This window comes from Protomyctophum bolini (genome assembly GCF_963924005.1).
Source record: "Protomyctophum bolini genome assembly, chromosome: 7".
Classification (NCBI taxonomy): Eukaryota; Metazoa; Chordata; class Actinopteri; order Myctophiformes; family Myctophidae; genus Protomyctophum; species Protomyctophum bolini.
This window is the reverse complement of record NC_137868.1, coordinates 30,667,974-30,691,928: the sequence shown is the minus strand read 5'-3', so window position 1 is coordinate 30,691,928 and position 23,955 is coordinate 30,667,974. Positions and strand designations below refer to the sequence as shown.

General features: G+C 40.8%; 1 protein-coding gene across 1 annotated transcript; it reads right to left on the bottom strand.

Moving 5' to 3' along the window:
• Positions 1 to 344: 344 nt before the first annotated feature.
• Positions 345 to 20,711, bottom strand: LOC308318647 (aromatic-L-amino-acid decarboxylase-like; the record flags this gene model as incomplete). Its single annotated transcript, XM_080768272.1, has 14 exons — positions 345 to 474; positions 656 to 840; positions 1,078 to 1,179; positions 3,416 to 3,514; positions 3,604 to 3,623; positions 5,611 to 5,687; positions 7,596 to 7,663; positions 8,191 to 8,285; positions 8,443 to 8,509; positions 12,939 to 13,082; positions 13,705 to 13,839; positions 17,828 to 17,947; positions 18,368 to 18,481; positions 20,511 to 20,711. The coding sequence occupies 14 exons, from the start codon at positions 20,709 to 20,711 to the stop codon at positions 345 to 347; spliced, it is 1,557 nt and encodes a 518-aa protein (XP_080624398.1).
• Between the last annotated feature and the right edge of the window lie 3,244 nt (positions 20,712 to 23,955).

Genomic DNA, 23,955 nt, shown 5'->3' with positions numbered 1-23,955 from the left:
CACTCAGTCCCTCCTGCCCTCAAGGTGACTGCCACCACCCCCATCCTCAAGAAACCCGGTCTCGACCCCAACAACAAGTACTATAGACGAATAACAGTTTAAGTCCACACTAATTATCGATAATGTATGAATGATGGATAAGGGGTCAGGAGTCAGTACAACTAGGCCTTTTTGTGGAGGGGTCAGAATAACATTTTGATTTAAACTGTTATTTGTCTATAGTACTCTGGCCCATCTCCAACCTTCCCTTCCTCACTAAAATACTCAAAAGAGCAGTTGCCAACCAAATCAAAATCCACCTAAACCACAATAACTTGTATAAAACATTACAATCCGGCTTCCATTCACTCCACAGTACTGAATCTGCTCTCCTCAAGGTCACCCAATCCTCTGCCGACTCTGGTTCCCTCTCCATCCTCATCTTCCTCGACCTCAGTGCTGCCTTCCACACAATCAATCACTCCATCCTCATATCTCCACACCACACACATCCGCAACCTAGGTGTTATTTTCAACCCTACTCTTTCATTCCTCCCTCACGTAAACCACATCATAAAAACAGCATTCTTTCACCTCAGAAACACCTCTCGGCCTGCCATTTGAACCTTCAAAACTGCCCTGAAAACCCACCTGTTTAGACTAGCCTTTCCAATACTGTTTCAGGTCAGAGGTCAGCTTTGTAATGTGCTGCCATGCCTCTTGTATATGGTGTGACTCTGTGGTGCGGGCACAGATGGCGAAGCGTAAGACAAAGCGGCCGGATAGCTGGCATGGTACCAGGTGGATCCGCTTGGCATGATTGATCTTCTTCAACAAAGCCTCCGTCAGCTCATTGGAGCCCTTAGAGGAGTGATGGCAGGATGAGACAGGAGGTAATAAGATAAAGGGATGTTGAAAGAAAATTGTCTACACATACTGAACTGTAGTATTCACACTCATTTAGAAACATCAGCAAGGATTGGCAGTATCTGTAATACTTTATGCAAACAAGGCCATGGCAAGGTTGGAATAAAATATACTTATTTGTAGAAGTGAAAACGCATCTAAAAGTTATGAAAATGTATTACGTGGTCTTACCTTCAGCCTGAAACAGACAAGTCCCATGACAACCTCTGCACAAATCTCAAACCTCTTGTCTGATCTCACTAAGCTCTCAAACTCTTTGGCCAGGCCCACATGCTGTAAGCAGAACAAAACAAGCTAAGCCTCAAGCATGATTTATACTTTGTTGCATGATATAGACCATAAATTAGGCATGATTTATACTTGTCAAATACAATACAGTAGTTACACACAATGCTAACAATAAAATAGAACCAGGGGTTCCCAAACCTTTTTGGACCAGGTACCCCTTTTGGGGTAGATATTTTTCCAGGTACCCCCTCATCCTCGCAACACGGATAACAAATAAATGTATACGTCTAAATGTAGACGTCTAAATGTATACAGACGTCTAAATGTAGACGTCTAAATGTAGACGCTAAATGTGTACGTCTAAATGTAGACGTCTAAATGTAGACGTCTAAATGTGTACGTCTTCTCTTATGGGGGTCCCTGGCATATCTTTTCAAATGGGGGTCCACGGGCTAAGTAGTGTCAATTTGGGGGTCCTTGACATGAAAAAGTTTGGGAACCACTGCTTTAAACACTTTGACACTTTATGAACAAAATAGATGGGTCCCCCCTGGAACTCCCTCAGGTACCCCTGGGGGTCCCCGGACCCCACTTTGGGAACCACTGGCTTAAACGATAGAATGGTATGCTATACAAATAATGTTATCATACTGTAACTTATTGTACAGGTATGCTACAAGTTACATAACATAACCTACTGCCTTAAGAAACAAGTACCGTATTATTATGAAGAATAATCATTTTGTTAAATAGAAGTAAGAACGTCTTTTGTATCATGGCATTTGAGAATTGATCTGATATTCATGTAAACAATATCAGTATTAACAGATTTGAAGGTTGTATGTTCCTTTTATATTCACTAGATGGCAACATTGTGCTCTGATATGGTGTGACTTGTTCTACAAATTAGACAGAACTTCTGAAAAGTTTAAAGTATATAATGTGTCTAATAACCATGAAATGATATGGTCAAAAAAAGAACAGTTCACGCTGAGTTTCTAACTATACACATCACTGCTTGTAATTATTGTACAGTTATACAAAGGAGGCATGTTTTTATTCAAGGGGTGTGTGTGTGTCACAGACTACAGTGTGTGTGTGTGTGTGTGTGTGTGTGTGTGTGTGTGTGTGTGTGTGTGTGTGTGTGTGTGTGTGTGCGTGTGCGTGTGTGCGCAAGGTCAGCGCTATGTTCATGTTTAAAGTACTAAAACGATGGTTATTAACACACTGGTGGGCTGCAAAAGGTATTGCAAGTGGGCCCCGAAATAATTGGCAAAACACCCAAGGGTTCACTTGACACGGCAGCTATTAAGTGGTCAGATGGGTGGGCCGCAAATTATTTTCTAAGAGGGCCTGAAACTGAACTGTAACATCAAATAGATATATAATAACATTGTCATTCCCTATTTAGAAAATGGAAAGAGTTCTCAAATAAATAATAGTGTTTCCTTAAGCATACAGAATGCAAGAGATGTCAAATCATGTTAGCAATCACCAGCAGCATAGTATATCCAAACAAGCATGTGTACTTTTTTATTTTATCTATTTTGATAGATGGATGTAGACACGGGGTATGGCTGGAGGGCACTGTATGTTGCTACGAACTGATTCTTAATTAAGGGAACAAGTGGTAAGGGGACCTATCCTATGACCTCTGACCTTTAGATCTCCCACCATTTTAATTATATGAAAAAAAGTTAAAATCTATCTACTCCATGGGTTTTTGATGAAAATGCACAAAACCTTCTACATGTGAACTTTTGACCAATATCTAATGAAAATGTTGTTTTTAAGTTTATAAAAATGAAGCTTTTATGAGCCAATAAAAAGAAATAAAAAGAAAATACATCGCATGGATGCACCTGAGACGTATCCTCAGTGATGTTTCCTGAGGTCAACGGGGTTTCTGGTCTACCAACATCATACCCCTCACTCAGGCGACCCAGCCGGGGTTGATCAAATCCCGACTTACGTCCCAGTAGCTACCCTCCATCAGTCCATCAGGGAATGAGCAAGGCCACAAAATCCGTTGCTCCGGAACTACTCTGCCGGGACTGGGAGAACCAAATTCTGGGATATCCCCCCCTCCTCATAAAAAAATGTGTGCACAGATAGCCCCAAATATGTCCCCCCCAGTTATAAAATGCTATCTGCTCTGTGCAATCACCTGCCCTGTGCAATCACTTATAACACAGCAATGGAACTACAGATATACATTGGAAAAACATAATGGCATTATATATTAGAGGAGAGAGAGTAAAAAGCTGAATTGGTATCCCACCTTTCGGATGTAATCCTGCAAGCCTGTGAGTCCATACATGCGGAAGACAAACCACATCTTTAATGAACGAAATCTTCTACCCATTGGAATCTGCCAATGCTGTGTGAGAGGAGAGGAAAGGAGACGCGAAATTAGTCCCAACATATTTTAATGTTGGAGAAAACTAAATAAACTATTTTTCCTCTTACCCTATAATCTGTGACCACACCTGTGAAGAGAGAGATAAGGATTTAGTCACACATGCAAAGCTTAAATAAATATTCATAATATGCATCATAGATCAGTCAACAATTAAATCTGTCCATTTCACTGGTGATGTCAAGTAGGCCGGTGGCGACTGGAACAGGTCTAGTTAGCTAAATACATTATAGCTTTGATTAACCATATAAGCTTGTATGTAGTTGGTCGGACGCACGGTTGTCCGGAACCGCCCCAAAAAGCCCTGTGCCCCGGGCTCTGGACAGGGCCCCTGCCCAGGGTCCATATATGGAGCTGGCCTGTTCTGACATCATTCTGACGTCTGCATATGACTTCATATTTGGGCAATGGGCATGCCTGACATGGAACTTCATATATGGGCATAAAAGGGACACAGACATAATATCTTTGTGGGGCATGCATTTCCAACTTGCATCATTTTGAATTTGATATTTATGGACTTTTGATATAAAAAATATGGACAAAGCGTTCCCCGGGTCTAACATGAACGTAAAATGAAGCCTGTCAGTCCTTGCAATGGAAGTCGCCATCTTTCTAGATCCGTTTGGGCCCAGCTGGCCCATTGGCTGGCCCAGACAACGAGGCGGGACTTCCCCCCTTCTTCTTCGTTGGTTTTTATTTTGACTCGAGTGGGTGGGGGATCCCGTTCATAGACTGTAACGGTAGCCACGCCCCTCAGAACATGAGCGACTTTATGGTCATTTGTTTTATAAATGGGACCATAATTTTCCAAAAAGAATATTATGACATTAGAAATGAGACTTTAAACTAGTGACTGGAAGCAAAAAGTATTCATGACCATGTTTATTAAGGTAATACAGTCTAGGTGAAGTTGGGCCCAAATACATGGACTTCTATGGGGCTATGGGTTTTTTTGGGCCCAATGACAGCGCCACAACAGGCCATTATAGGAAATCCCGATTTCCTTGTGGCTTCACAAAATATCTGTCTGACTTCCCCCCCTGGTATGCCCTGATGACTCTAAAAGTGTGAAAAACGTATTTTTCATTTATCTACGTTTCTAAACGCTAGTCTATTATATTGCTTCCACTGTATACATTCCAACTGAGGCTCACCTGTATAATTATTCCCACCACTTAGAAATCACTGTCATGCTTCAGTAGATCTCTGTGGTTATAGCCTGTTTCTTTATTTTTGAGCCCCGTGCTATTAGTTGCTAACCTCTAATTAGCCTGGACTGCTCAGATTGTATAACGAGGGCCACTGTGACATGCAGAGTGCTTTTGTCTGTTTGTCAGGCTAATTATGGTGTGACTCTGTGATCTTAAGTGAACACATGATGCAATAAAAGAAACATACTGTACATACAGTACAAACAGAAAAAACAATACTTGATATCAGTACGAGATGATTTATTGCTGTCACAATATAAGATCCACCACAATCTTTACTGTAGTTCAGACATCGTTGCAATTACCTCTCTATTGGGAGAGGGAGACCAACGGACATAAAACCTACGGATTGTAGCTTTAAAACTAATTCAGCTCAGAATCTGGCTTGTCAGTGGGCTTAAGTTGAAGTGGCAAGATTGTAAGGTTGACTAAGCTGATGTGATGTACAGATCCACTGATTAATTATCCGTCTCGACTATCTCCCCCCTGCGCGCACACACACACACACACACACACACACACACACACACACACACCCCCCGCCTCTCTCTTTTTTTCTCTCCCCGGATCCCTACACTCAACTTCATGTGTGTAGTTTAGATTAGGCTATATACTGCACATAATGCTCACAAGTACAGTACAGTACACACATGCATTTCCTCAGGTGCTAATTGCTAAATCCATAAGTAGTTGTTTAATATTTTAATGTTATTGCTCTGCAAACCAATGAGCAACACCAAATTATAAGGGACCCCTCATTTAGACCCATTTCATCTATTGTTCACAACTAGTGATGGGATGACATCTTATCTTAAATGGCAATGTTTAAAATAATAACACTACCTGACTCTTGGTTTTCATGTCTGAGGTAGAGGGGGTCCATCTTGAAGGCCCCAATGATGTCAGATCTCCTCTTCACCCTGTGGACAAGAAAACAATGTCTCACTCACAGAATAAGAGAGGCGCAATAGCCTACCATTGAAATTAACTTAGCTGCTTACAGCTTGCAGCTTACTTCTCTTCTCTCGTTTTGCACATTTTTCATTGCTATTGTGGAAGTGTATGTGCTGCCTATGTTCAGCAATTGATATATCTGTCTGCAACTAAGTACGGGAACTATAAGGGGTTGAGCACTGTGCACCTTCACAATCACACTAGCTGATATGCCTATCATATACAGTATACATATCTATGTGATATACTGTATACTATAGGCCGGTATTCAACAATATAGTCAAGTATTTAAATCCCACTGAGCATTTTTCAGGCTATTAGACGTCATCATCTAAATACATCTAAATCTAAAAATGGGTTATAAATTGTCTAAAATGAAAGTTGTTTTAACGGTCTAGGCTTTGATTAGACGTTGAAACAACATAATTTCAACATATACCGTCTTTATATAGACCGTCTATATATAATTAGTATTTTTTTTTTAAAATAGATTTTTAGATCAGCTATAACCCATTTTTAGACGGACATCTAATAGCCAACTATTGCTCAGTGGGATGCCTGGGGAAGACAACATTGATCCAAATGTAAAGAAGGGAGCTTAAATTCCAGTTTGCAGGTATATTATGTCTTTGCATGACACTGAGGGCCCTATCTTGTGAAGTTGCGCCAACCCTTACCCCTTATAAATAAACTTATTTGCAATTTTTTACTATTTTGAAAAACCTTTTAAAATACCTCATCTAGCCGATCTACATCAACACATTGTGAGCTATTTGAACAATTTTAAAAGGTTTTTCAAAATAGTAAAAACTAGAAAAGGTGCCCCTCGGGGCACAGGTCTCCACCAGGGCAGGTCAGGTTGTGGCCTCCTGGCAGTTACCGATCATGTGAACATCATATTATAAGCAGCTAGGGGGCGCCCTAGTGTCACATTTAGGGTGGCCTAACCCCAAATCGGGGCAACCATCCCTAATCCCAATTCAAATGGGTTCAGATGTGAGTCAAGTCTCCTGCAGGAGGCATGTCTAAAGCCTGTACTGGACAGGAGTCTCCTCCAGCTGTAAGTTCTAGGAACCCTGTAGCACAGATTGTCACATCAACATACATGTGATCATTATGAGAGGGTCAATACTAAAGTACCCTATCCTGTACTGTATTGTACCATTAGAATGAGAAATAACACTCATGCCACAACAAAATGACTATCGAGTTTGCCACTACAGTATATTAGTAATTTCCAGTGTGTCAAGTGTCCTGATACTGTCTTAGCAATTTATCTGGGATAGGAAGTTATATTGTTATATATGCAGATGGGAGGCATAGTTCTATTTGTACTGTATGACTCAGGTGTAGATGGGAGTCTGTTTGTAATGACTCATGACTACAGTGCAGTGTTACCGTAGGTCCTGGACTCCTGGTTTAAAAATTCAGCTTTCTATCTGAAAGAAACAACTGAACTTGACTGACTACATTACTTTCATGAAAACATGTAAAATCTGTGGTTTTTTTATCAATAGTGTATTTTCAGTATACAAACATAATATGAACACAACGTGTTATTTTGAATGGCGGGCGAGTCAGGTTGGGCATAAGGTGTCAGTGGGGTGAGTGGACTTTTATTTCTTGAGCTCCTGACCCTTAGAATGTCTAGGCACGTCTATGGGTAAACCTATTATGGGTCAACCTATTGATGCCAATATTATTTTGTATTTGTAAAATAATTTTTACACTTGTATTTCATAGTTTGTATTCGTAAAAACAATTTGTGCACTCGTAATTCATATTTTATATTCTTGAAAATGTATTGTATTGTAACATTCGCCATATTGGATGAGACATTTTCAAGCTTACTGTGTGATAGGTAGTCAACTTACCACATAGCTGAGCAGTCAAAGTTGACTAAAAGCCATTTATGGGGGTTGAAGTTGAAAGAGTCTGCAAACTTCAAAAACAAAACAAAGCAACCAATCATTTTTAAAACTCTTTTGTTCCATTACATTTTAATGACTAGTACAGTAGTGACTCTACAGTATGCCTATTCCTCTCTCCTTTACACGCTACCTTCTTCAAACGTGGTTTGAACGTATCTGTGTGTCTAATAAACAGTGATATTTCTTTGTAGAAGAAAAGCAGCACGGTTTCTGATGCTGCCTCAGGAAATGACTGCTCTACACAGCGTTCAGCTACAGTATGAGGAGACAAAACCACCAAAGCAACATAAAAATCGACAGTGATAGTCCTACTGACTCTTTGGATTATTACTCACTTCACACTTCATTAATAATATGCCCAAAAGGGCAGTAGTAATTTAGCACCAGTATTTTTGGAAACACTCACTAACAAATGTTGACCAATACCAAAGAGAAATTCTAAGAAGTCCATATACTAACTAATATTATATCACTATTATTATGTACTATTACTGTATGTAGCCTACTTTCTCCAGAATTAATTTTTGTATTTTCTCACCTCAACACCGTTCAGTAAATGTCTGAATTCAGGACAGATGAATGCACTCCCAGCGTATGCTGCATCAATATGCATCCAGATTGTCTCTGAATTACCTGGAATAGATAAAGGACAGCCCAGTTAAGGAACAATAGTAAAATGTTGCTAAGGACCTAATAACCTTTTCCTGGATCACAAAAGCAGACATTACGGTATTTAATATTAGTATTGTTACAATATTTTTCACATTCACATTCTGTAAATTCTACTCACATATGGGCCCAAGTTCAGTGATGTGATCAAAAGCACATGAATTAGTTGTGCCGAGACATGCACAGTACTGAAAGATAAAAACATCTTAATCAGGAAATCAATTGCAAATTATTTTAACTTTTTCTTTCAATTATGTTATCTTTTCTAGTCTACAGTATGTTATCTAGTCTAGATAGCAAAACTAATGCAATCTATTTACAAAATCACAATAACATCAGATATTTACATTGAATTTTGCTCATTGGCCTGCATGTGAAAATGAAGTCTATAATCTCCCCCCATTTATGTAAATGAGATGAGATGAGATGAGATCATGAGATGTACTTTATTTATCCCCGAGGGGAAATTGAAGTGTTACAACAGCATAATGTGGCTAAAAAGCTAAAACTACTGGACAAACAGAACAACACAACAGACACAAGTGGACATAACCACACAAGACCAGGACCACCAAGGACCATATGCCATTTGGGGGAGTCAGTTCTTATGCATTTGTATTGTATAGTCTGATATAGCAGTTGGCATGAAAGAGTCTGTATCGCTCCGTATGCATTCTCGGGGGTAGTGTGATCCTACGGCTGAAGGTGCTCACTCTATCCTGCAGCACACCATAAAAGGGGTGGGAGGGATTTGCCAGCATGGAGTTCAGTTTGTCCAGGGGGGCAGTCAGACAGATATTTTGTGAAGCCACTGAGGAAATCGGGATTTCCTGAAAGTTCATATAATGGCCTGTTGTGGCGCTGTCATTGGACCCAGAAAAACCCATAGCCCCATAGAAGTCCATGTATTTGGGCCCAACTTCACTTAGACTGTATTACCTTAATAAACATGGTCATGAATACTTTCTGCTTCCAGTCACTAGTTTAAAGTCTCATTTCTAATGTCATAATATTCTTTTTGGAAAATTATGGTCCCATTTATTAAAAAAATGACCATAAAGTCGCGTATGTTCTGAGGGACGTGGCTACCGTTACAGTCCCCTCCCACTCGAGTCAAAATAAAAACCAACGGAGAAGAAGGGGGGGAAGTCCCGCCTCGTTGTCTGGGCCAGCCAATGGCCAGCTGGGCCAAAACGGATCTAGAAAGATGGCGACTTACAATAACAAGGACTGACAGGCTTCATTTTACGTTCATGTTAGACCCGGAGAACGCTTTGTCCATATTTTTTACAGTCTATGGTTTGTCCCCGATCCTCCTCTCTGCGACTGACTGCAGGCTCTCCATTCGGAGGCCAACAACAGCTTGCATACCACTGCATAAAGCAGAATGCTGGCCACAACAGACTGGTAAAACATCACTAGTAGCCTGCTACACACACCAGGTGTGACAGGGACTATTGTATCTAACCAGATACACTCTCATTAGGTTTGGCAGGAGCAGGCTGCCTGCTACAAATAACAGCCTTTCACAGGCTATAAATGCTCAGCTTCACCAGCCACCTGAGGGAAGGGTGTCATTGTGTTGAACAGAGACAGGTTTTGTATGTCACTGTTTCCCAAACGGGTCGGCACTCATTTTTGAAAAACATTAATTTTAAACTAGTCCTTACCGTTCTAATATATGAACGCCAAATGATATACAGTGTGGGTAATGCGATGAAATAGATCACATTATTGATTGGGAGGGAATTGTTAACGGATGAGCTTGGGAAGTTGGGATGGGCACAGAATTAATGTTATTAGGCAAGTGGTCGGTGGTCCGCAAAGCATTCCCTGGGGAATTCTGTGTATTCCTGGGACTCACATAAATACTGTCACACACACACACACACACACCCCGCCAGCGGATGTCACACTCTCACACACATGCGCAACCCGTCATTGCAAGACACACATCTGTGTGTTGCTGATATAGACAGATAATATTTTTCAGATTTTATCCTGCTGTTCATTTTATCACATTAACTTCGCAAATCATTTTAGTATGCACGATTGCGCGTGTTGGGGAGAAGTCTTCCCTGTGTGTCCCTGTGGGTGTATTTAGCGCGAGGAAACCCTATTGCCAACCAATATTTGGTTGGAAAATGCGGAAGTAGAGCGTTCTCCCGGGTGCTTAAAAATGCCACTGAGTAACTTCCATTGAAATTAATAGCAGGGGGCGGGGCAGGCGCTCTCCGTCTGCACTTGATTAACCTCGCCTCACCAGGCTTTCCACCACCTCGGAGGAAAGCCTGGTCTCTGTTTCAAAAGTCCATATGATCCGGGACGGGAGCGGATGATATCGTTACGTCATGTTGTAGTATTGTTTTGTAGTCCACAGACAGGAGCAACTTCCTTTTCCCTCTCAATAAAAGCTCTCGTAGCCTGTAGCTTTTATTGCTTTTATACTCCAACTCTGCTAGGGAAAGATTGATTTCCCCACCAAACTTAGGCTAATAGGCTCCCATCAAAGAACAAAGACCCCAGCCAGGAAGAACTTAAGTTACAGTTTTGATCCACCATCCCTTTCCCTCACCATTATTGAATAAATATTTGTTTCTGTTTTGCAAACAGAGCCTCCTGTTTTAAATAACTTTAAATAACCAAGGTTTGTGCTTCAGATTATGGTGAATAAGACTGTGTGGACATAGTAGACCGGTCCGGAAATGCCAAAAGCCTGAAGCCTGTAGGCATTTTTGAGGAAAAGTACTTAATGTGTTGTTTCTACCAAGGTTATTTGTGCTTCAGATTATGGTGAATAAGACTGTGTGGACATAGTAGACCGGTCCGGAAATGCCAAAAGCCTGAAGCCTGTAGGCATTTTTGAGGAAAAGTACTTAATGTGTTGTTTCTATATGATTTTGATGTGCTGAATCAATTTCTGCCATTTGCCGAGTGATACGGGTCACCGTGTGGTCAGAAATTGAGTAATTAGCATAGTAACAAAACTGGAAATGGCTATAATTTTAATAAATAATTCTAAAATCAAGAAATTAATCTTTCAACACATTTTTGTCATTATTTGCACAACTTTGTAATAACTGGGCCAAAACTAAGAAATAACAATAACAATAATTGACAAATCTCGATCAAATGCGATACTTTATTTGATGTTTCTGTATGATATAGGTGATGAATGATTTTCTGTGTTAAAGATGTAGAAGTTTAGTAATTAAGGAAGCAGGAAGCAGCTTGAGGACCTGTTCTTCCATCTGCGGCTTTTCGATTATTGCATGAACCGGGATGTACTTTCTTGCCTTTGCTGTACCTGCTTTCATCCAGACTTGTTGGCATGGCATCATGTGGAAGAAGGTGATCAGCAGTAGCAAGACATCAGTGTCTCTTGCAGAGACAACAATGGTCGCTGCACTGCTTTTAATGCAGTGAAGAACAATTCTTGTGTCTGCTTCTTCATGCTTACCTTCCAAGCTGTCTGTGTCAATGGTTGCATTAGATGCTTCAACTCTCTCTTCATCACTGAAGCCACCTGCAGCAACTACAGTCTTGTTGACTGGTGCTTTCAGAAGGAGATAGGAAGTGAGGAAGGTCTGCCTTGTTCTCTTCATGGGCAATGAAGTTCACCCACTTTTCAGGAAGTGGCAAATCACTGCTTGTAAATGGTCTCCTGATTGCCTCTTCCACGCCGTTTCTGTGTTCCACTTTTGATAGAGTGCTTGTGGTAGCGATCAAACAAGACATCGATTCGCTGGAACTGTGCTCCACTTTGGAGAACAGATCCAACAAAGACATCTGCAAAGTTTCCAACGGTCTTAGCTCCTTGTGGCTTTCCTGTGGCAATGACCAGAGCTTGACCATCAATGATAAGTGTTGATCCACCCTGCAGGTCTCTGGCTTCAAGATGATTTGGGCATGCAATGTCAGCAGTCATGATCGTAGCAAGTATTGCCTTTGAGCAATACAGCCAAAGACAGTGGAACAACAAACAGTTCATGTCTCATGATGTTCTTCAGGTCAACTGGCCGTCCTGCTTCATATGCAGCGATGAGGCGCTGCAAGATGTTTGTCTGCCTTGACAGCTTTTGCCTTCCCAGTTTTGCCACAATTATTTATCAGAATTATAGCCCATTTCCAGTTTTTTGTGATTAATTATGCTAATTACTCAATTTTTGACCACACAGTGACCCGTACCACTCGGCATACGGCAGAAATGGATTCAGCACATCAAAATCATATAGAAACAACACATTAAGCACAATTATTTATCAGAATTATAGCCCATTTCCAGTATTTAGTGATTAATTATGCTAATTACTCAATTTCTGACCACACGGTGACCCGTATCACTCGGCATACGGCAGAAATGGATTCAGCACATCAAAATCATATAGAAACAACTCATTAAGTACTTCTCCTCAATGCCTAGAGGGTTTTTTTTTTCATTTCAGGACTGGTTTATAGTGGAAAAACGTGATACTGTGTGCACGGGCACACACATGTTCACATGTACCTGTTTGCTAACATGCTGTATGTGTGCCTTGGCCATTTACATAATACTTTATGTGTGCTTGCATATATTTCTGTAGGCTAAGTGTAATGTGTATTTTACTGTTTTCCTACATAAAACGGGATGAGTCCTGCTGCCTTGTCTTCCTCCACCATCTTTTTTAACGCCTCTCCTTTGACAGTGTAGGTGTCATCTGTTGGGATTTTCTTCATGAGAACACCACCTATCAGACCAGCACGCTCCACTGATGAATGTGACTGGAGAGTAACAGATAAAGAAGTTGCAGCTGTATTGCATGTTTTCATAAACATTATACTTTAGAGTTATATATATATATAGAGTTTTGGACATGCACTACAGCCAGAGTAACAACTATGGGACAATTCATCCATTAAACCAAAATGTAAACAGGAAATAGTATGCTTTATATAGATTTGTTCAAAATATGTAGAGATAAACTGTAAAAGCACAACCAAGCTGATGCAATTCAAAAGCCTACTGTATCTTTGTCAAATAGGAAAATGGAAGAAAAGTGCATTATTCTTCAACTGGGAGGAGATAAACAACGGACTGCTGTCCAGTCGTGTAATGGTGATTAATTTTTTGTTACAGAACCCATGTGCACTCACGCGCACACTATACATGTGTGCTATACATGTGTACTATACATGTGTGCATGCGCACAGAACAGCTGATAGCCAAAGCCTATATTGTTTATTGTGTATGAGAGTTTTAGACACAAACACAAAAGTAGACAACTGCATGTTGTTCCACCATTCAACAGTGAATGCTTGTGTTTCCAAATTTAGATTGAAGTCACGTGAATGACAATTTGCATTAACGTAAAGGTGTTTCTCTATGATGTGCTTTTGCTCTTACTTGGTCAGAGGTATAGGCAACCAATTTGGAGATGATGTCACCCTCAGTGCGTTGTGGTTCAGAGGCCTGGATCCGTCGGACTGCTTTACAGCGAGCAGCTAGCAGGGCCACAAGGGTTGCTTCACTGGCCGTGCCCTGTGGGGAAGATGAGTTTGATTATGATTAAAAATGACAAAATGAAGTCATAGAATGGTCACATGCCACTTTAAATGGTAATCAGGGCAGCATCATACGTTTTTTTTCCCTCCCTCTGTCCCAAAGTAAATTACCGATACATTTGAATGTACAGTATAAAGTACAGCAAACTACTATAAAGCAATTAGTCAAATACTTTGTTAGTTATCGCTTGTTTCCTTTTTCTTCAACCACACATGGTACAAACTGTTGTTAATAGGGTATATGTACAGTGGCCATTTTGGAAAGAACTCTTCCTACTTCTGGGCTAGGAACAAAGAAATGAAAGGAAATTCCAGCCGGCAGATTCGTCACATGCACTCTGTGGCAAACTGCTGCCGAAACTCTGGTGGAATGGAACTGAGTGGACAAGCATGTGAACGACCACTATTTCTGAATGATTGAGACCATTGTAAAATAATCGCTTCTGGAAAATAAATGAAGACATAGCCTATAACACATCAATCGCTGTGTTGTGTACACTGTAATTCACCGTTTCCTGTCTGGCAACCAAATCTCGTGATGCCTCCGAGACAGAAACGATACCTATACTGTGCACATCGAAAAGCATGTTACTAGAAAACAACTTGTGATATGTCTTTTATATTCCTGAACCGATTATATGACAAAGGTCGCAATCGTTCATAAACAGTGTAAAAGTACTGGACCCTCGTCTGGTTCTGACAGACAAGTAGTGTGTGTGAAAATCCGTTTGAAGTATTCCTTCGGTACGGCGACTGCGGCGGCGGGCCCGGGAGAACAATAACGCGACACAAGACAGTATCACGCTAAAGGTTCACAAAGTTTATTACACAAACAGGAACATATATAGTGCTGGATCATAATGACAACAAGATATGAGACATATAAATGTGACATGATATGATGATAATGACTACTGCAGCAAGGTTGACCTTGCTGGCGCTGAGATGTCTCTCGTAGCCTATCCATAAAGTAAGCTACAATACAGGCAGTACACAATCCATATCAAGTACACTGTATCTCAAGTTCAAGTACACAGACTAAGATGTACTGTGCATGGACTAATTATAACAACGAGCTCCATTAACGACTACATTAACTGCCATGTATTTAATCGAACATCCGGTGTGAGATTTGCCACCCATGAGCGTCATGGCGCATCCCTGGCATTGAGTCACGTGACTTCACGTCCGTTCCTTTCATTTTGTTCCTAGCTTCCAGGCCCCCTCCCTACTTCCTTCACAGGTGTTACCGATGATACTAATTGTGACCAGATTTGACTGAGGGGCTGCCATCGTGCAGCCTCCAGCTTTTCACAACTCTTGGGAAAACAGGCTCAGTTCCATTTACTGTACAGTAGTTAAGTGGTTGAGTGGTTCTCAAACTTTCTCTCACTCAACTTTTTAACTTTAAGGACGCCCATAACTCTTGAGTTATGGAGCACAAGAAGATGCACATACATCAGAGACTATGAAAGAGAGCCCAGAGTATCCTCATTGCCCATTGAAGTATCTGAACTATAAAGAGAAGACTGTGCTTTTCTCTCTCCCTGTAGCCCATAAACAGACATAAAGACTTGACTAAAACACTCAGAGAATGAAGTCGACGGCAGACGGATGAATGAAGGTTTCTGAGTTCCATTTATTCTCAAAGTACAGAGTACAGCTGATCATGGCCTGAGCTATGCATGTACCCAGCAGCCTCACGGCTTCTGGGCAACTCACTAGCATACAGACATTTTAACAGGCTCTTATACAATTCAGGACAAAGACATCAAAGGAAAAGGTATGGCAACCCCCCTGTACCAAATTGTCAAACATCTCCATATATGGCATCAGATACGACACCATTACAACATCAGCCTGTTATTCTCTTTCAAATTGCCTTTGATCCCAACAGAAAGCCTGTCTATTCACTTATAGCACATAGTCAGAGGGGTAGTAAGGCCACTACGATGAGTCATTTATTGTACAACCAAGCTAATATCACATGACAGCACAAACTGAGCATGCCGTCGAGGCTTCAGAGGACATTACCACAAAGCAAGTCAATTTCTTAGAGTATTCAATTAATAAGCTAGACTGAATTGTTTGAGCTGTTGGATGTCATTACTAGCATTTATAAATCAATCAAGTCATACATCAAAACATGTAGATTGAAGAGTGGTGGCTCAGTGGCAGTGAATGGATGGACCAAACCAATTAGACTATAGTAGACACTAGACAGTTAAGACCTCTCGTTTTACGGTAAAACCAAATTATACTTCCTGTCCTGCAAGTCAGCCATGCAAGGTGAATGTGATCGACATACTGTATGTTCGACAGTACACTAAATCAGACGCCTCCAACCTGCCTCTGTCTATCAATATATAGAGATGATATGGCATATTGTACCAAAGTACTGTAGCACATTTATTATTGGTTGCTAGAAGAATGGTTTCCACACTTATACTTAGTTGTCTCGGATCCACCAGGGCTCTATACTAGGTTTGCTAGTATTTACCTCTACACCATATCCTTTTGGCAAAAATAGCCGATCTACAAGCTTCCAATATGTCGCAACGCGAGGCATTGTGAGCTTGAACATTTTAATTTTTTCATGAAAATATAGAATGTTTGCCCCAGAAAAGGTTAAACTTCTAGCTCTAGCAGATGGAATTTCAAAATGAAAAACCTCCCACACACTGTCTTCAAATGCAGTTAGTTACTTTAATGGGAAATCATAAAGTTTCAGTCCACTGAAATGAGTTTGATACATACAGTACTGTTCTGTGTTAAGACCTCCAGTCGCCTCCTCTTAACACATGTTACCATAGTGAGATGCACTTAATAAGAGCAGGAGCAAGACAAAATCTCTAGAACACACACACACACACACACACACACTCTCCATCCTCACATCAACAAAGAGACAGAAGACACAAAACACAAATACAACGCAGGTGGAGACAATAGAAGCGCATGACCATGATCTGTCATCAGTGTGCGCTCTCATGCTTTGCCACTCGCCGCCCTGCAAACGCACGCAAGCACGCACGCACAATGGAAGGCTAAACTAACAATAATTAGCTTTTCGCAGCACAAAACGATCCCAGCCTGACTGTCAATTTCCTGCCATTTCATCTAGCACTATGAACCAGGGAGAGACGGGACAAATCAATAAAAGACAAATTGCTGCTGAAAATAGATTTGGCGTCAGTCAATTATGTTTGCATAAACACTTTTGTGTTTTGAAAGGTAGGGAATATCCTTTCATCTGTTCTGCAGTTCTGTTTTAGTTAATTCAATGTAATGAATCATCAATGAAATAGCTCTACCTGCTCTTGCCTGCATTTTTGTCCAACTGCTGACACTGATACCAGTAATCCACTTCTTTGTTCTTAACTGTTCATACACTCAAATGAACCTCCTCCAACCCTCTGCATTCAATCACATGAATATGCGTTTGGGAAACCCAGCCATTATTATTATTATTATTACTAGACCTGTACCCGTCGGCCACCAGCCTACTTGGGAACGATGCAAGTAACACGTAATTAATTTTTCCATCTCATTGTGGATTGTTGAAAAATAAAGATTTTCCCTTTCTCATCACCTCTGTTCCATCACTAGAGTAGAAAAATAGAAGGGTCACTTTGGATGAATGTAATTGATGACTCACTGGGAAATCAATGAAAAGCATAAATGCAGGGACTACAGAAACAGGTAGCCTGGCCGTCACGCGCACTTAACAATTAACAAATAAAAAACTAAATTGAAAGGGCAGTGAATAATGTTGTAGGACCCAGATAGGACCTCAAAACAGGATGCAAGATTTAAATGTCAAAGGACGATTCTGATATTTTACAGATATCATGGAAACGCGGCACTAAACCACTTTTCTGTGTAATATTAATGCAGATACTGGATCTAACCCTATTTTAGGTTTTGATGCCCTCAGTGCTACAGTAATTTACACAGACACTGACCTGAATGACTCCTCCACCTTGTCCATGGGTTCCAGTAATGAAGGCCTCAGGTAGTTGAAGCATTTTCCCAAGCCAGTCCAACATCACAGTCTCCAGCTCTGTACAGGCTGGACTGGCAGCCTAAACATATTATGAACCAATAACATGACTTGAATGACCTCCCAGATTAACCACGTCTCTAGTACTGTATTTTGTTTCACATTCTACTTAAGATCTCTTCTCCAAAAACAGAGCTTGTAGATCTGCTATGTTTGGTGAATGTTTCCCCCAGTAGGAGGAATAGGAGTCATGTGACAATGAACGTCTTTTAATGGTGTGGTTCAGAAGGGGTTATAACCTTTGACTGTCACGTTAGTCTGGACTCGGAGCAAGGTGAAATATTTGGGTAAGACTTATGTAGGCTGTCCGGCCTGGCAGAGATCTGTGCATCGTAATGGACGTATCACATTTATTTGACTATGAACATTATAAATATTTTCACCTGCATCTTAACTTAAAATACAGAAATAAACAGAAGTAATACAATAAAAGTAATGTTACCCAGGAAAATCCAATGCAGCCAATGGCTCCACAAAGCATGTCAGCCAACATGGCAGGGTAAGAGGAGGCTGCTGGAAAGTAGGCATAGAAGTAAGGGCTGTGCCAGTGGGTGATCTAGAAGGACAATTATATACAATTGAAAATACAGTTAATGTCACATTAGCTTGGTTGGGGCGGCAGTAGCTGAGTGGTTAGAGAGGACGCCTGGCTGGGACTCAAAGGTTCACCCCCCCAGCCCAAAATGTGAGCAAGACACTTAAAAACGTAGGTGACTCAAAAACCTTTTTTGTTTCGGTGAACTACTCCTTTAACCCCTAACTTCTCCCCTTGTGCTGTATTAATGGTGCCCAGGCACTAAAATAAACTCAAATTTCACATGATGTGTGTGCAAATGTACATCGACAAACATCCAAAGAACAAAAAATAAATAAATAACTATAACAAAATTATTAATAGTATATCATAGGTGTAGCAAATAGCGCAACACCTTGAGCTGGGATAGAACCCGAAACGTTGTGCTCACCAGTCAAAATTCAAAATTCACAAGGCATTTTTAGACAATAATTGTTAGCTGATATAATCTGCCAGCTCAGCCAATCATAATCAATTAAGGACCATGACCATTTTTATAATAGGTGGTTTTCATACTTTCATACTGTATGATTGGTTTGCAAATCAGAAAGAACTACCGGTACACCATAAGGCAGCATTGAAGAGAATTGCCCCTTACTCTCCTGAACTGGAATGAAGCATTTTTACGTTGAAAGAATTGCCCTCCGTATGCTGTGCGCCACATATCCAGTAAAGCTTGATTATAGTCTACTCTTGAGTGCCCATTATGAAGTAAGAAAGAATTTGTAATTCTATTATGCATGTAATGTGCATGTCATCACCTGTACACCAGATTAGAGGAATTTTCTAAATATGGATGAAAATAAAAAAATAAAAAAATAATTAAAGGACGTAAACGTCTTTACGTCCTTGGCATCCATTACAAAGACGGCAATGAGACGTCTTGTCGTCCCTGGCACTTAATCTGTTTTAATTGAGTGCGGTGCCGCACATAATTATTGCGGATCTACAAACTCACAACGCGTGGCAACACAATGCCTTGTGAGCTTGTAGACGTTTTCAACAGCAAAAATGTAATTAAATGAAAAAATCATCAATGAGTTAAATATATAAATCAAGGGTCTAATACCTCTAGTATAGAACAAAAAAAATCAAATATGTAAAATCAACTTTACATTTAATTTGTGTACTCATCTCATTCAGTAGTCATTCAGTTGTGAAAACAGACACTTGGGAAAGAGTATAGGCTATTTATTGATTGATTGAATACTTTATTAACAGGCTTTGGGCCAAGCCCATAGGGCCTATAGGCTTGTTTCTACTGTGGTCCTCTGTATTATGTCGGAACCGGTCAGAATCGGTATCGGAGTGTGTGTGTGTGTGTGTGTGTGTGTGTGTGTGTGTGTGTGTGTGTTCTAGAGCTTTTGTCCCTGCAAATAATCGGATATGGTCCATAATTTCATAATCGTGCAGGGCAGGCTGGGTGTTTTCTTTGATAACCAGTGATTAGGGCAGGCTGGGGGTTTGTTGTGGCTCTTCTTGCAAAGATAGTTTTTTTGTCAATGTACGTGCCTCATGATTAGAGGCTGGCCTCTTTGATGTGGGACCTGAGACGAGAGCGTGGCTGCACCACTTTGAGCTGCATGGACATCTGACCATGATACACCAAAGAAGAGTAGCTTGATGACTATTGTTCAGGGTCTGTGGGAAGCAGCCTGATTAAAGAGCTGCATTTAATTTGAATGTACAGCCCATGTACACGTGTTCATCTATGGCCATGGCTTGGGAACGGTTTTGTTGCCCAAGGCTATGTACTTGGCTATGGATCTTTCTTAGGGAAAGATACACAAAGCAGAACGATGAATGATCTACTTACTGTGCATGCATATCACACTCATTGACCTAACTAAGACGCCTGAAGGCGTCAGAACAAACAGTCAGTTTAGGAATTAAGTGTGTGTGTGTGTAAATATCAATATTTTTCAACAATCCACAATGAGATGGAAAAATGAATTACGTGTTACTTGCATTGTTCGATCCAAGTAGGCTGGTAGAAAAAGAGTGAACTGACCCCAGGCATGATGACTCTCTCTACGTCTCTCATAACATCCTCATATGTCTCAGGCTCCAGTGGTGCTTCAGCAGGGATCATGGAACGCAGGTAGCCTGGTTCTACATCTGGGTACACCGGACGTTGTTCTATGTTCTCCATGTAGTCGGCCACATAGTCTACCATCTCCTTCCCCCTGCGACGGAACTCTGCTACATCCATGTTAACACTAGAAACACACAGGTAGAGTTATGGTCAATTCAGTCATTTAATTGCAAATCATCGCTGTTGAGCGGAAACCTTGTATGTTTTTATTATCATTTTAAAAACATTTTAAAATAGTGAAAATAGCCAATCTACAAGCTTACAATGCCTCGTGCTATTTTCACAACTTTTGTGACACACTTTTAAGTGCAAAATAATACTGGCATTAATTTTAGCCCATGGTGGAAACACAATCACTGTGACTAATCCCATGAAATCTATTCTAACCCTAGAACACTAAACACCAAACTAAATATTGTCACACCATCACTAAACAAGGGTATATGTACAAGGTGTACAGGTGTAGTCTATCTCACTCTGCGTTAATTGTGCAAATTACTTGTTCATAGACTGAGGTGTCAATGCACTAACGTGGAGACATGTGTTTTGAGCACCTCAGTCTATGAACAAGTAATTTGCAATTTCAATTCTTATTTTGTTATAAAGGGAAAATAACAAAATACACCCATCTCATTCCAATACGGAGACAGACAAGGAAGAAGTGGAGGTGTGCCAGGGCATTTATACGTGGGACAGACAAGGAAGAGGTGGAGGTGTACCAGGGCATTTATATGTGGGACAGGAGGAGGGGACTTAAAGGAGCTTTAATGCACTGTAATGTATATATTATATACATGGAGAATTAAGTCAGGTAGAAGCACTTATATTTGTATTTGTATATTTGGTGCCCGTGTTGGTTCCCACAGCACTAACTTGCTGGCTGGAAGCTCTTTGTGTCTTTGGCAGTGTCCTGCTAGTCTCATTCTCCTGGCTGCAATTTTCTGGCTCACCCTTGGCATTCCATCATACATATTCTTGTTGGTAACATACAGTATGTACTCTTGCTGCATGATGTAAAGTACTCTACGCAGGTGGCGCAACATTCTGGTGTAGCGCCCATCTGCAGGGTTGGCTTCAGAGTCCAGCATTTTTGATTGATTGATTGAAATATGTATTAACAGTTTGCAGAATTACAGTACATTTCAAGCACAAACTCAATACAAAGTCTGTTAACTGTGAGTGGACGACCCAATTAAGCATTACACTTTTTACAAGAGGGTCCACCATGTTCAATTCATCAAAACATTTAGAGACGTACAAATAGACACTTTCTATATATTTAAAGAACAGAACAGAACAGGAATTCATCATAAAGGAAGCAAAAAGGGAAAAGAAACATATACTGTACAGTGAGGGGAAAAGGGGTGGGGGGATTCAGATTTTACGGGGGCCATTTTCGAAGTGCCCTTTGAGAGCGGTTTTGAAGGAGTCAAGGGATTCACATGTCAACAGCCGTATAGGAGAACAAACTCGTAGAAGAAGCTGAGTTTGATTTGACGGGGGAGGTTGGAGTTCCATAATCTGGTTCAGGGCCCTCCATGCAAGTGCCTTCATCACTTTAAGATCTTGCTCTGTTGAGTTGACCCATGAGGTACTTGAAGCCCTTGACTTCCTTCCTTTTCTTGGCATTCAGCCGAAAGCCAACCTTGGCACACTCTGCCTCCACTCTGGTCAGGAGCTCCTGAGCTTGTTCCACGTGGTTGGAGAGCAGGCTGATGTCGTCCGCGTAGTCCAGGTCTGTCAGGACTACTGTGGGGTGTCGTCTTGACCTCCTTGGTGTTATGGTGAGGCCAAGATTGTGCTATTGTCCGCTAATGGCCTTCCTTAGCGCGCAGTCCAGGTCTATGATGAAGAGGAAGGGGGCTAGGGTGTCTCCTTACAGTACCTCAGCCAAGATGTCAAACTCCTCACTGTTGCCATCTGGGGGTCACCACCTTGGCCCTTGTTCCTATGTACATTGTGTGTGTGTGTGTGTGTGTGTGTGTGTGTGTGTGTGTGTGTGTGTGTGTGTGTGTGTGTGTGTGTGTGTGTGTGTGTGTGTGTGTGTGTGTGTGTGTGTGTGTGTGTTCTATGCTTAACTAACTGTGTATAACTGTGTAACTGTGTATATACAGTATACCAAGGCCGATTCTGGGTAGGTAAAATAGCCCTGGTCCAGGGCTTACAGCGAGTCTCTCTCTGACAGACTCGCTGTAAACCCTGGACCAGGGCTAGTAGGTAAAACAGCACTTGAAAAGAACCGGTACTATGGTAAAAGCATTGGAGATGTTATTAAGTTTCTCTGTGTTAACGAGTTGGGGCTCCGTGGAACAAAATAAACCTTATGTGACCACACTCACCACAGCGATGCTGATGATGATCATGATGACATTGCTTCTGGTCTTTTTTTATTTTGTATTATTTGAGTACACCTTAGCGAAGGATAATAAGCTAGCTGCTATTGCTAATAGCATGAATAACAATGCTACAGTACATACACATCTATGGGTATTCAAAATGAAATAATTGCAACATTAGCCAGCATGGTTCTTGCAGAGATCCAGACAAAATATTCAAAAGCTGACTCTGCAGGATTCTTTGTACTATATATATATATTGTACTCACACTATTCATTTGAAAACTTTAGTTACTAGTTACTTTGTAGATTTGGATTATTATTATCACAAAACATACATTACCCACTTCAGCCCTATATACATTTTGGGTATTTGAAAATAGCCAATCTACAACCTCACCATGTTTCACGATGCGACGGATTGTGAGCTTGTAGATTTTCTGTTTTCAAAAGATTATTATCGACAGGGCTATTTCAGAAATGAAAAACAGATTCTCAAAGAAGAATTTAGACCTAATGACAGCCATATCAAGCCTTGTACCCTATTTTGAGAGATTTCTAGACTCCACCTTATTGGAGCCTTTGCATGCTCTTACTAGAACTGGAACAGACTACGCAACTCTGAAAATGGAACTCATTGTTGCAAAGCCAATGTTGGTCAAGTTATGTTGTCCAAACAAAACAGACCTGGCCACTGTGTCTAAACACATGAAGACATACGAGAAAGCATTTCCTGTGTTGCACAAGTTGTCCCAAGCCCGGGTAAATGCAGAGGGCAGTGTCAGGAAGGGCAATTGCGTTAGCATACTGTTGGTCAAAGAAGGAGAAGATAGATGAACTGATATGATGATAGCATAGTTTTCTATGCATTTCGGGGGTTTGACACCCCAAATTCTGTCTGCCCACCTTAGTGGGGCTGGCTAAATTGTTTGCCTTGCGAGTGCCTTGGGGATAATTACATGCACATTTACTTTTCACTGTGATATGGGAGGTTTTAAATTTAGGATATCTATATTTTTTTTAAT